The sequence below is a fragment of the Mobula hypostoma genome, chromosome 2, assembly GCF_963921235.1.
Source record: "Mobula hypostoma chromosome 2, sMobHyp1.1, whole genome shotgun sequence".
NCBI lineage: Eukaryota > Metazoa > Chordata > Chondrichthyes > Myliobatiformes > Myliobatidae > Mobula > Mobula hypostoma.
The window spans coordinates 226,351,509-226,366,421 of NC_086098.1; the positions used below are offsets into that span (position 1 = coordinate 226,351,509).

Sequence of the window (14,913 nt, forward strand, 5' to 3'; positions counted from 1 at the left end):
TTTCTGTTTATTTAAATCATATACAGTGGTAGTTCCGACACTATTTTCTTCAGTAAGACGCTGCACAGACACACCACGATCAAGCTTCTGCAATAACTCCACTTTCTGTGTTATTGATAGAGAAGATTCCTTCTCTTTTTCTCATTGTTACCCATAGGGGTATCTGCAGCTCTTTTTGACATTTTCATAGTGAAATTAAACACAAAGTCAACAGTGAACACAAAATATCAGCCGACAGCAAGTGCACGTGTAACCAGTACGAGCGCTGAGCCACAACTGCTGTCTGACGGCCTCTGCTAGTGCTGCCACTTCACACCTGAGTGACGTCAGCTGTTGGCGAAAAAAACTTTGGTTTTCAGAGCTTTTTGGATTTCAGAATTTCGGATAAAGGGATGTGCACCTGTACTTAAAAGGAATACATTGTACAGTTGCAAGTTGGGATTTTCCTATACTGAATAAATTGCAGCAAAGAAGAATCAAGGGTGCACACAGCACAGGAAATATCAGAAGTATGATTAGTCCTTCACCAGGAAACCTGAATTGAACCACTGCCCATAATGCCTGATGTGGGGCTCCTCTTCAGAAGAAATCTTTAAAGGAATAGTGCAGGTTGGATCAGGCATACTTTTACTGCTGTTACACATCGGTCCAGCTGAGCTTTGGACACCTGTGTAAGAAACAAAATCAGCAGTGTACATGCTCGATCAATATGTGGCACTGCTGCCTGCATTCCCTACCATTTTAATTTCTTGCAAAATGAAGTACCACAGTGAATGAAACAGGTTCTGTTTGTGGACTGGTAAGTGCACAGCTTGACAATGAACAATCACGGCTATTCAAGATCAAATATTCTCACTCAGCAGGATTTGGAGTCAGACTTCAGCAGAGTGCAGTCAACATGAAGTAAGCAGGCCCTTCATGTGAAGTGAACCAATAACTTGGGCTCGAGATTACCATTTCTCCCAGGAATAATATTAATGGGATTAGGAATGATACACCAATGACAAATAGAAATCGTCATGTCTTGATGTATAGAACTTGGCCCCTATTACCTGTCACAATGATATTCCTACCTTTCCTTTAATGCTCAGGCCTCCTGTGTCATACACAATGCCTTTGCCCACCCAGGCAATCGTTTGTGTGGCGCCTTCTGGTAAATAACTGAGAACTGCAAGTGCCGGAGGATTCATTGCTGCCTTCCCAACACCATATATGCCTAGAAATGATGAAACAAAAGTGGGTTCAGATAACGACATGTCAACGTATTAGGAAGTTTTGCAATGCACATTGAAAACACTACTTAATGTGTCAGAGGTGTTGTGTTCGTTGCTAGAATCAGCCGTGCATAAAGTATCTCATCCTGGACACAAGATAAAGTAGTACACACCTACCTCCAAATCCTTGTTTTTTCAACTCCTCGTCACGAATAATGGTGGGAACAATTCCTAGCGCATTCCCAACCATTTTAATTTCCTGCAAAATAAAATACTTGAGTGAACAAAATCTCAGTAGAAAGTTCTGTTGATAGCCTCATAAATATCGCTTGACATGGAACAGTCAGGAGATTTAGAGGTCTACTACTCAAACCCAGCTGTGTGAGGGGTTAGATTTCAGAAAGAGAATTAGAGACCCAGAAATGTGAACTAAAGACCAGGAAAGTGTGCCTGACTATCATATTCTAAATCGATCAGCAGATCTCCTTAGAAGTGAAGGAGTTTCGAAAGTTTCAAAGTGGGGTCTACAGGACCGTAGCCGCTAGCGCAACGCTATTACAGCTCAGCACGTCAGAGTTCGGAATTCAATCCCAGTGTCTTCTGTAAGCAAGTTTGTACGTTTCTTCTTGTGTGCATGTGGATTGCCTCCAGCAGTCCAAAGATGTACTGGCTAGTAGGTTAATTGGTCATTGTAAGTTATCCAGAGATTCGGCTAAGGGGTTAAATCGGTGGTTTGCTAGGTGGCATGGCTCGGAAGGCCAGGAGGGCCTGTCCTGTCCCGCACTGTACCTCCACATAAAGTAAGATACAGTACCGTGCAAAAGTCTTAGGCACAGAATTGTACTTGTCAACGTGGAGCGGAGGGGAAATTTGTAGATCTGGTAGGAGCAAAGGGTGCTGGGAATTATGAGGGTGGAGTGTGTGAGAGGGATGTGGGACAGATGCCAAACGAGTGCCTGAGGTGGGGGTGGGGATAGAGGTGGCACAGTGGGTGGGCACAGTTGGGATAGAGATGGCACAGTGGGTGGGCACAGTAGGCAAAGGTGAAAGGCTGTATAACACAACAGTACTTAATTTTCAGTTGCCATGAATGTTCTCCACCCATTTAGACAGTTTAGGAATGAGAGGGGATCATTCACACCTTTAAGCAGATGACTGGTTGGTATTTTTATGCCTCTGACCTGCCTTGCTTCAACAACCTTTCACATTACATGGTCCAAGGTCTATACAGGTTCCAGCTCCGATTCTTCAGTTGCAACTTGGATGTGAGTGTTTCTCACATCCAGGTCACTGGAATCGACCACTGGGCACTCACCTCGAGAAAAGTATCAGTGTTCATTTCATTACAAGGTGTATCCACAATTCGGGCTGCCAGTCGGATTCCATCTGCTGCATTCTCCAGACACTGTAAGTAAAGGAGAATATGTGTAAATCTTCAATCTCACTGATCAAAGCCGTCTGCTCATCCCACCGCTCTGCACCTACCACTTGCATTCTTCCCTAGAAACACCCAGAATTACATCAACACCATCGAGAGCAAATGAAATCTGTACTGCCTCTGGCTGCAAGTGCGCCAGGGAGATGGTCATCAAAGAAACACCAGGAGTTTGCCGTAGGATTACAACTACTGCTCACAACAATTAGGACTGGAGAGGCAAAATTACTGATTCTAATATGATAATTTCTAAATCACTAAAAATCATCATTCATAATTTGTTGGTCCTTATTCTCCCAGAGCAGGAAAGTACATTATCCATGGTAACATTATCAAAGCCAAGTAACTCTACAAGGTTAAAAGCAAGTTAAACCATCTTGTTTGAACCTGTCAATGTAAAGTTTTGGAGTGGAGGAAAATATGAAGTATGGATTCAAGATAGACTGTCCCTGAACAACAATCAGGCTCCATTGATCCAGCTATCCATAAATAGCTTTCATCCAATAGTAGGAAAATACTGTGCACAAAAAACAACACTCTGTGGTAACCATAACTGCACAGTTTTAGAATGGGTAGCATCAAAATCACGTAATACTGATAGGAACAATTACAAAAAGTAACAGATGTAGAGAAAACTAGCTCTGTCGTTTGCAGTCACAAATTATTTATTTGAAAACTTTATGCGAGCTTGTTTGTACATATGTAGGTGTGTCCACAGTCGGGCATTCTGAATCTGGGTATGGCCTGTATATACAAGTGTGACTTGTCAGTCACTTGGTGACTCAAGCAACCAGTGCTAAAATTTAACAGTGGGTTAGGTAGCTGAAAACAGAGGGAATGAAAGAAAATTGGACAATGAAAATATTTAGAACTACTTTCCAGGTAGAAAAATCCATAACTTACATTGTACATCTCTGTCCATAACTTGCACTGTAATCTGTCCTATTCAGGGTAGAGTTCAACAGGAATGTTTTCTGATTAGTTACCTCGAGTGCCATTGCATCGATCGGGCCATTGTTTTGTCCAACAAGCAGGAACTCCACCGTAACTACACGTTTGTCCGTGCGTCGAGAGGCACTGGATCGGCGGGAAAAGAGTGGAAAGGCCCTTGCAATTGCACAGCCAGAAGCAAAGACATCAGACCACTCACAAACCATCTGAAAGGATGCAACAGGCCAGGTTAATAAAAAGTAATTTTCTATCATTCTCAGGTATGGGTTATTCTAACCCCTCTAAATAATTATACACACACACACACACACATACATATATATACATCTTCACCAACCTCCACCAAACCATTCCTTTCCCAGCCATAGACTTAAACCGCAGCAGTGAATACTACTTGTCAATATCCTTTGACCTTGCTTTCCCTGGAATGGACTGTGGGAAACCCCACAGTTTAATCCTATTTATCGGGATTATTCATCCGATAATCATGAGGTGGACACGCCAGTTAATCCTCCACTCTCTACCACCACTGTAATCGGTGTTAAAGAGCAAGGAAGGACAGGCAATTGTTAAATGACACCACTTCAAAGCCAACCCTAGAAACCTCAGCCAAGCTCTGCAACTATCAGTAGGATCTGCCATGTTCCACAGGAAAGCTCCTTTTTAGCTCATAAACAATAGTAGGACTTTACATGAACAAATGTAAGATGATTGTTTTTTGTGTTAAAATGAATACCTTCAAGACCTCCAAAACTACTTTAAAGACAATAATATTTTTTTGAAATGCAGCCACTATTAAAATCGAAAACATCATTGACCACTCGCACACCACAAGAACATCCACCAAATGGCAAGATGTTTGATAACAATGGATGAGTCTCTTTAAATTAGCCAAGAGGTCAGATGAGGCCTCAATTTCATCTCACCCAAACCATGACACTGTACTTCAGAAGGATGGCAGCCTTGATTAAACACACAGCAAGGAAACTCCTTGCATCATGCCAGGAGATAAAAATAAAATCCACATCAAGTACCAATTCTTTCAAACTGGATGAGATAACTTCTGTGAGCAGAGGAGAAACAGATTCTGGCGTTTACCAATAATTGTTCAGCATTTCTGTTAATGAAGGAATTTGATAGTGAAATGTTTAAAAAACTGCAGATGCTGAAAGTCTGAAATATAAATAAAAATGCCTGAAACACTCAGCTCAGGCTTAGGAAAGAAAAACCCAACGCTTCAGACACAGGACCCTGCTTAGGTGGTACTAGATGAGGAAGAAACATTGGTATTCAGCCCATCGAGTCTTCTCTGCAATTTGATCATGGCTGATCCACTTCCCTCTCAACTCCATTCTCCTGCCTTCTCCTAGTAACCTTACATGTCCTGACTTACTAACGTAACCCTCAGGCTCGCCCAGCTCGTGTTCGTCGAGGGGAAAACAGCCTCTGGCCCCTCCAAACTGAGAAATCACGTTTGTGTGGATGCTGTGTAATGTACCGCCCAGTTACAAACCCACAACGCAAAATATCAGACAGTACATCATATGCAATTAAATGATTGAACTTTATGAATCTTAATCTGAATATAGGGTTAGTAATGAAAATTAAAAAAGGCCCATTTCAAGGAAAAGTCAAAAGTGCACGTTGGAGCTCACGACTTCGCCATTCTTCCACTATCGATCTCCTCCGAGCGTCACCGACCTTCGGACCCTCAGATCCCAGTCCACTCCATCCAGTGGTCTACCAGCTCTCTCCACACGCGTCCTCCCTCTTCATCTCTCCTCGACAAAAGACCGCGAAAAACCTCCTTCCAGATTCACAAGACAGAGCAACAACCTCCTGATTGGCTAGCATGCATAACCACAATCCTGTTATCTCCAGCCATAACCCAAACATTGCTGCTACAGAGAAACCATTGACCTCAGCAGTTAACTTTACAGAGAAGCCATTTCATTAGCCTTAGCAGTGAAACATTACAGAGAAGCTATTACATCAGCAGTGAATCCTTACAGTGTGTTACATTAAGAATCGATCAACCTCCGCCTTAAATACACTCAATGACCTTATTCAGAGATTAGTACTCACCACAATACAGCGGTTGGCTCCCCCAGGCAGACAGCTTCGAACTAGGCGGGTGAGGAACGTTGCTGCAGATGGGCTGTTGTGACGACTGACTCGAGAGGGCAGGGCAGCGACTGTGGCATATGTCAGGTACAGGGGGCAGTTATCTGTAGGGTTGGGGTTGAGGTTGCTCAGTGCTGTCTTCCAGACCTGTAAAAAGAAAGCAAGTTACATTTACAAACATCTTTTACTACTGAGGACAAGCCCAGTGTTTCCTGGTCAGTACAATACAGTAGATTCTGCGATACATCGGGGCCAGTACATCTTAGCCTAATTAGGTGGCTGCCTCAATTAGCTGAAGTTTCAAGGAAATAGTTTAAAAGGTATTAAAAAGACAAACTACTGTTTAACTGAGTAACAAATTATGTACTTAAATGAAGTAAGAATTAATTAGAACACCATCAATGCCTTAAAACTGTGTATTAGCTCCTGATAGTTATCAGCAGAGGAATTCATCCAGTACTCCTGTTTGAGTACTGTTGGGGGGGACAGCTTACCTGGGGGAAGAGACAGTGGCCGTGCCTCCGGCACAGAGTCCGGCCCTGTAGTTCAGAACGGTAGGGAAAGGAAGAGGAGGGCAGTTGTGATAGGGGACTCGATAGTAAGGGGGTCAGATAAGCGATTCTGTGGACGCAGTCCAGAGACCCGGATGGTAGCTTGCCTCCCTGGTGCCAGGGTCCGGGATATTTCTGATTGCGTTCAAGATATCCTGAAGTGGGAGGGTGAGGAGCCAGAGGTCGTGGTACATATAGGTACCAATGACAATAGGTAGGAAAAGGGAAGAGGTCCTGAAAGGAGAATATAGGGAGCTAGGAAGGGAGTTGAGAAAAAGGACCGCAAAGGTAGTAATCTTGGGATTACTGCCTGTGCCACGCGACAGTGAGAGTAGGAATGCGATGAGGTGGAGGATAAATGTGTGGCTGAGGGATTGGAGCAGGAGGCAGGGATTCAAGTTTTTGGATCATTGGGACCTCTTTTGGCGCAGGCGTGACCTGTACAAAAAGGATGGGTTACACTTGAATCCTAGGGGGACCAATATCCTGGCAGGGAGATTAGCGAGGGCTACTGAGGTGACTTTAAACTAGAATGGTTGGGGGGTGGGAATCAAATTAAAGAGGCTAGGCGAGAGGAGGTTAGTTCACAACAGGGGGATGGGAACCAGTGCAGAGAGACAGAGGGGTGTAAAGTGAGGGTAGAAGCAAAAAGTAGTAAGGAGAAAAGTAAAAGTGGCAGGCCGACAAATCCAGGGCAAGCATCAAAAAGGGCCACTTTTCAACATAATTGTATAAGGGCTAAGAGAGTTGTAAAAGAGTGCCTGAAGGCTTTGTGTGTCAATGCAAGGAGCATTTGTAACAAGGTGGATGAATTGAAAGTGCAGATTGTTATTAATAATTATGATATAGTTGGGATCACAGAGACATGGCTCCAGGGTGACCAAGGATGGGAGCTCAACGTTCAGGGATATTCAATATTTAGGAGGGATAGACATGAAAGAAAAGGAGGTGGGGTGGCGTTGCTGGTTAAAGATGAGATTAACGCAATAGAAAGGAAGGACATAAGCCAGGAAGATGTGGAATCGATATGGGTAGAGCTGCGTAACACTAAGGGGCAGAAAACGCTGGTGGGAGTTGTGTACAGGCCACCTAACAGTAGTAGTGAGGTCGGAGATGGTATTAAACAGGAAATTAGAAATGTGTGCAATAAAGGAACAGCAGTTATAACGGGTGACTTCAATCTACATGTAGATTGGGTGAACCAAATTGGTAAAGGTGCTGAGGAAGAGGATTTCTTGGAATGTATGCGGGATGGTTTTTTGAACTAACATGTCGAGGAACCAACTAGAGAGCAGGCTATTCTAGACTGGGTTTTGAGCAATGAGGAAGGGTTAATTAGCAATCTTGTCGTGAGAGGCCCCTTGGGTAAGAGTGACCATAATACGGTGGAATTCTTCATTAAGATGGAGAGTGACATAGTTAATTCAGAAACAAAGGTTCTGAACTTAAAGAGGGGTAACTTTGAAGGTATGAGACGTGAATTAGCTAAGATAGACTGGCAAATGACACTTAAAAGATTGACAGTGGATATGCAATGGCAAGCATTTAAAGGTTGCATGGATGAACTACAACAATTGTTCATCCCAGTTTGGCAAAAGAATAAATCAAGGAAGGTAGTGCACCCGTGGCTGACAAGAGAAATTAGGGATAGTATCAATTCCAAAGAAGAAGCATACAAATTAGCCAGAAAAAGTGGCTCACCTGAGGACTGGGAGAAATTCAGAGTTCAGCAGAGGAGGGCAAAGGGCTTAATTAGGAAGGGGAAAAAAGATTATGAGAGAAAACTGGCAGGGAACATAAAAACTGACTGTAAAAGCTTTTATAGATATGTAAAAAGGAAAAGACTGGTAAAGACAAATGTAGGTCCCCTACAGACAGAAACAGGTGAATTGATTATGGGGAGCAAGGACATGGCAGACCAATTGAATAATTACTTTGGTTCTGTCTTCACTGAGGAGGACATAAATAATCTTCCAGAAATAGTAGGGGACAGAGGGTCCAGTGAGATGGAGGAACTGAGCGAAATACATGTTAGTAGGGAAGTGGTGTTGGGTAAATTGAAGGGATTAAAGGCAGATAAATCCCCAGGGCCAGATGGTCTGCATCCCAGAGTGCTTAAGGAAGTAGCCCAAGAAATAGTGGATGCATTAGTGATAATTTTTCAAAACTCGTTAGATTCTGGACTAGTTCCTGAGGATTGGAGGGTGGCTAATGTAACCCCACTTTTTAAAAAAGGAGGGAGAGAGGAACAGAAACCGGGGAATTATAGACCGGTTAGCCTAACGTCGGTGGTGGGGAAACTGCTGGAGTCAGTTATCAAAGATGTGATAACAGCACATTTGGAAAGCGGTGTAATCATCGGACAAAGTCAGCATGGATTTGTGAAAGGAAAATTATGTCTGACGAATCTCATAGAATTTTTTGAGGATGTAACTAGTAGAGTGGATAGGGGAGAACCAGTGGATGTGGTATATTTAGATTTTCAAAAGGCTTTTGACAAGGTCCCACACAGGAGATTAGTGTGCAAACTTAAAGCACACGGTATTGGGGGTAAGGTATTGATGTGGATAGAGAATTGGTTAGCAGACAGGAAGTAAAGAGTGGGAATAAACGGGACCTTTTCAGAATGGCAGGCAGTGACTAGTGGGGTACCGCACGGCTCAGTGCTGGGACCCCAGTTGTTTACAATATATATTAATGACTTGGATGAGGGAATTAAATGTAGCATCTCCAAGTTTGCGGATGACACGAAGCTGGGTGGCAGTGTTAGCTGTGAGGAGGATGCTAAGAGGATGCAGAGTGACTTGGATAGGTTGGGTGAGTGGGCAAATTCATGGCAGATGCAATTTAATGTGGATAAATGTGAAGTTATCCACTTTGGTGGCAAAAATAGGAAAACAGATTATTATCTGAATGGTGGCCGATTAGCAAAAGGGGAGGTGCAACGAGACCTGGGTGTCATTATACAACAGTCATTGAAAGTGGGCATGCAGGTACAGCAGGCGGTGAAAAAGGCGAATGGTATGCTGGCATTTATAGCGAGAGGATCCGAGTACAGGAGCAGGGAGGTACTACTGCAGTTGTACAAGGCCTTGGTGAGACCACACCTGGAGTATTGTGTGCAGTTTTGGTCCCCTAATCTGAGGAAAGACATCCTTGCCATAGAGGGAGTACAAAGAAGGTTCACCAGATTGATTCCTGGTTTGGCAGGACTTTCATATGAAGAAAGACTGGATCAACTGGGCTTGTACTCGTTGGAATTTAGAAGATTGAGGGGGGATCTGATTGAAACATATAAAATCCTAAAGGGATTGGACAGGCTAGATGCAGGAAGATTGTTCCCGATGTTGGGGAAGTCCAGAACGAGGGGTCACAGTTTGAAGATAAAGGGGAAGCCTTTTAGGACCGAGATTAGGAAAAACTTCTTCACACAGAGAGTGGTGAATCTGTGGAATTCTCTGCCACAGCAAACAGTTGAGGCCAGTTCATTGGCTATATTTAAGAGGGAGTTAGATATGGCCCTTTGTGGCTACAGGGATCAGGGGGTATGGAGGGAAGGCTGGTGCAGGGTTCTGAGTTGGATGATCAGCCATGATCATAATAAATGGCGGTGCAGGCTCGAAGGGCCGAATGGCCTACTCCTGCACCTATTTTCTATGTTTCTATGTACACTGCCATTAATGGGTCCACAGGGAGGGCTAGCACCTCTGGTGAAGGGGCTTGTGCTGTCCATTCTGGGGCAGCTCACCCACCTTTGGTCCCCACCATTCACTCAGATCTCACCTGTGGCTCCAAGTAGTTGTTTGCATGAGTCTGCAGCCACACTCCAGTACACATCTTGGACAGGTGGGTTAAACCAGGTGAGTGTAGCTGACGGGCCTCATACCCAGAAACATGGTCTGCACTTGAAGAAAATGTAATCTCAAAATAATATTAATGTGACCAAATGGTCTGCCTGCAGAACAGACTCCTTAGGAGATGTTAGATGCAGTTTGTATTGATTTTTTTCAATGCAGAATAGATGGATTTCTAAGGTAAGTCTGGTAAAATGTAGCATGTTTGGTAGATGTCTACATAACTGACTCACAAAATATGACACTGGTTTTTCCTCACCTTGAATCATACTGAATGCATTGTAGACCCATCAAAGGAAAGCAATTGTTAATGATATGTCAAAATTTGAAGAAAATTTCTCAAACTACATATACGTCACCATACACTACGGAGATTGGTTTTCCTATAGACATTCACAGCAAATACAAAAAACAGAATCAATGAAAACCATCACACAAGATGGACACACAACCAATATGCAAAAGATAACAAATTGTGCAAATACAAAAAGAAAAATGTAATAATAAATAAGTCATAAATAATATTGACAGCATGAGTTGTAGAGTTCTTGAAAGTGAATCAATCGCTTATAAAATCAGCTGGCACCTAAGCGTTAGGGTGAGTGAAGGTAGCAGGTTCAGGAGCCTGATAGGTTGGGGTAATAACTGTTCCTAAACATGGCAGTGTGGGACCCAAGGCTCCTGTACGCCCTTCCTGATGGCTTCAGCGAAAAAAGAGCATGACCTGGATAGTGGGGGTCCTCGAAGATGGATACTGCTTTTCTGTGACAGCACTCTTTGTAGATGTGCTCAATGGTAGGGAGGGTTTACCTGTGATGACTGGGCTGTGTCCTCGACCATTGGTAGGATTTTCCATTCAAGGACATTGGTGTTTCCATACCAGGCTGTGATGCAACCAGTCACTGTACTCTTCGCAGTGCATCTACAGACGTTTGTCAAACTTTCAGACTACATGCTGAATCTTTGCAAACTTTTAAGTAGAGGCACTGGGTGCTCTCTTTATAATGGCATTTGCGTGTCTGATAGAGGACAGATCTGATGAAATGATAACACTGAGGAAGTTAAAGTTGATGACCCTATCCAACTCTGATTCCCCAGTAAGGACTGGTCATGGACCTCTGGTTTTCTCCTTCTGAAGTCAATAATCTGCTCCTGAGTCTTGCTGATATTGAGTGAGAAGTTGTTGTGGCACCACTCAGGCAGATTTTCAATCTCCTTCCTAAATGCTGATTTGTCACTTCCTTTGATTTCAGCCAACAAGCAGCTTAAATATGGTAAACACAAAATAATCGGCAGATGCTGGGATCAAAGCAACACTCACAGCACGCTGGAGGAACTCAGCAGGTCGGGCAGCATCCATGAAAATGATGAGTCAACGTTTCGGGCCAGAACCCTTCGTCAGGACTGAAGACAGAAGGTGGGGGAGGGTTGGAAGAAGGCTGGTAGGTTCAGTTGAAAAACCAGTAATTTGAAAGACAAAGGGGTGGGGGAGGGGGAGCAGGGACGTCATAGGCAGAAAAACAATGGGTAGTAGAAGGCGGAACCATGAGGGAGGTAATAAGCAGCTGGGGGAGGGGGCAGAGTGAAATAGGGATAGAGGAAGGGAGGGGGAGGTAATTACCGGAAGTTGGAGAATTCTATGATCATACCAAGGGGCTGGAGACTACCTAGACGGTACATGAAGTGTTGCTACTCCAACCTGAATTTAGCCTCATCATGGCAGTAGAGGGGGCCATGTATGGACATATCTGAATGGGAATGGGAAACAGAGTTGAAGTGGGTGGCTACCAGGAGATCCTGTCTGTTGTGGCGGACGGAGTGGAGGTGCTCGACGAAATGGTCCCCCAATCTGTGTCGGGTTTCACCAATGTAGACGAGGTCGCACCGGGAGCACCAGATGCAATAGATGGCCCCAACAGAGTCACAAGTGAAGTGTTGCCTCACCTGGAAGGACTGTTTGGGGCCCTGAATGGTGGCAAGAGAGGAGGTGTAGGGGCAGCTGTAGCACTTTCGCTTACAGGGATAAGTGCCGGGTGGGAGATCTCCAGCCCCTTGGTATGAACATAGAATTCTCCAACTTCCGGTAATTCCCTCCCCCTCCCTTCCTCTATCCCTATCTCACTCTGCCCCCTCTCCCAGCTACCTATCACCTCCCTCATGGTTCCACCTCCTTCTTCTACTACCCATTGTTTTCCTGCCAATGACGTCCCTGCTTCCCCTCCCCCACCCATTTGTCTTTCAAATTACTGGTTTTTCAACTGAACCTACCAGCCTTCTTCCAACCCTCCCCCACCTTCTTTCTTCAGTCCTAACGAAGGGTTCCGGCCCGAAACGTCGACTCATCGTTTCCACGGATGCTGCCTGCCCTGCTGAGTTCCTCCAGCATGTTGTGAGTGTAGCTTAAATATGGTATTGGAGCTGTACTTAACCTCAGTCATAAGTATAAAGCCAGTAGAGCAGGTAAAGCAAGTAAGCAGCCAGCCTTGTGGTGGTATGTTGACAATCCGAACTGACTAAGGTCTGCAAGTGAGAAAATTGAAGACCCAGTTGCACAAAGAGGCATTGAGGTCTAGGAATTGGAGCTCATTGATTGGTTTTAATGGTATAACAGTGTTGGATGTAGAGCTGTAGTCAATAAAGAACATCCAGATGCATGTCCTTTCACTGTCTGGGTGTTCCAGGACTGAGTGAAGAGCCAGTGATACGGCATCTGCTGTCGACCTGTTGTGATGATAGGCAAACTGGAGTAGATCCGAATTACTCCAGTAGAAGTTAATATGCTTTATCACCAACCTCAGAGCAGTTCCTCTCAGTGGATGTTAATGCTACTGGATGATAGTCACTGAGACAGGTTACCAAGTTCTTTATGGGCACCAGTATGACTGAAGCAGGTGGGTACCATAGACTGCTGAAGCCAGAGGTTAAAGATATCAGTAAACACACCAGCCAGTTCATTAGCATAGGTCTTCAGTATTCAGCAGGTACACTGTCTGCACCAAATGCTTTCCACGGGTTCAACTTGCTGAAGGATGCTCTGATGTCGGTATCAGGGACTGAAAACACAGGGCTGTCAGGGGCTGTGGGAGTTTGTGAAGGTGTCTCCATGCTCTGTCGATCAAAGCAAGCATAAAAGGCAGTGAGCTCATCTGGGGAGTGATAACTTGTTGTCACATGTCATTTGGTTTACTTTGTAGCAGCTGATAGCATTCTAACCTGGCCACAGTTGTCGAGCATCCTTCTGTGATTCAAGTTCAGTAAGAGTTGACACTTAACATATGAGATGGCTTTCCGGTGGTCGTATCTGGACCTCTTGTACATATTTTCCTTGGTTGCCAGACCTGAACCCCATCAATCTGCCCCCTCATCAGAGTGCAGATCTTTTGGTTCACTCAGAGCTTTGAGTTGGGGAACACTGAATGTTTTTGTGGGGACATACTTGTATACGTTAGAAAGCCTGTTACAACCGTGGAGTATTTATTTAGATCCTCTGATGAGTCCTTGAACATGGCCCAGTCCACTGACTCCAACAATACTGTAGCTGCTCACCTGCCGCCTACAACCACCTCCTTGGTGCCCTTACCTCTGGCGCCTTGCTCTTTAACCTCTAGCTGTAGGCTGGACGGAGGAGGACAGCCAAATGACCAGATTTGCATCATAGTATGAGTGCTAGACAAACCTTGTCTTTCATCATCAAGAAACTCCTGCAAAAGTGCTGACAATAAGTGTAACGCTGGTTGAGTCAATTGAACTTTGCCATTTTGAACATCATAAAATTATAATGACTGGCTGATAAGAGAAGATCAAGCTCAGTGCAATCTTTCAGCCTCCCTCTCTTTATGATAGTGTACACATTAACAATGACTACTAATATTTAATCAAAAGAGTGGGCTTAAAATGATAATGAAGCAACCAGGAGCAGGGAGCCATGTCAAGGAGAATCGCTTTTTATCCCTTTGCATTCTGTAGGGAATGAGGAACAGGAACGAGAAACTTTGCAAGCAGGGTTGCCACTTCACTTGCATAATCATTACTGGAAGATACAACTAATCCACTATTTCAGCAGCATTCCTTTTAGGATCCTAGAATGCAAATCATCCAGGAACTTATCAAGCACAAGCCCTGTTAATGGTCTTTTTCCTCTTGTGTTAATGTTTAATTCCTGCGTGACATTATTCAATAATAATATGATCACAGTATCTTCCATAGTACAGACTCCTGTGCCTCCTCCTAGTGCTCCATAACTATCTCCCTCACAGAGACGTTCTTGCCCATGTTTATTCCACACCAAATACAAATTAACTCACCATTCATGTTTGGGAAACAGTTAAAATGATCAGATTAGAGAGAAAAAATATATTGTGCCGATAGGAACGTAGAACTTTGCCACTCAGAAGGCTTCATAGACATATAAATTATACTAAAAGGAGGCTGCTCCTATAGCTCTCTTCATCAGGGAATTCCAAAGGTACTAAACGCCAAAGAAATTCTTTTGCATCTCAGCATTTGTCCTTAAAATCTTTTACATTTCAAGATCATTTTTCATATTTTTTTAAAACTACCATGAGTCATGTTCCAATTCATTAAAACCTTTTCTTGTAGGATAATCACTCAAAACCTGCTATCAAAGCTTCACTGAACAACCACCAACGGAATATTTTTGCTTAAACAAGGGGTCCAAAATTGTTTGTTGTAACTCTGAATGTCATCACACCAGTGCAGTAAGCCTTCTGTGTTTCTGTTCTCCAATCCTCAGGAACAACACTCCATTAGTTAGCAGTTGCTTG

At 43.9% G+C, this 14,913-nt stretch overlaps 1 protein-coding gene across 1 annotated transcript in view; it reads right to left on the bottom strand.

Moving 5' to 3' along the window:
* The window catches only part of npepl1 (aminopeptidase like 1), a 29,072-nt gene that overhangs the window by 9,701 nt on the left and 4,458 nt on the right, over positions 1-14,913 (bottom strand). Inside the window, exons 2-6 of the mRNA XM_063041570.1 lie at positions 5,686-5,871; positions 3,636-3,806; positions 2,530-2,619; positions 1,392-1,473; positions 1,074-1,216 (exon numbers count right to left, since the gene is read on the bottom strand). Of these exons, the coding sequence (XP_062897640.1) occupies positions 1,074-1,216; positions 1,392-1,473; positions 2,530-2,619; positions 3,636-3,806; positions 5,686-5,871 (672 nt within the window). The remainder of the gene's footprint in view (positions 1-1,073; positions 1,217-1,391; positions 1,474-2,529; positions 2,620-3,635; positions 3,807-5,685; positions 5,872-14,913) is intronic.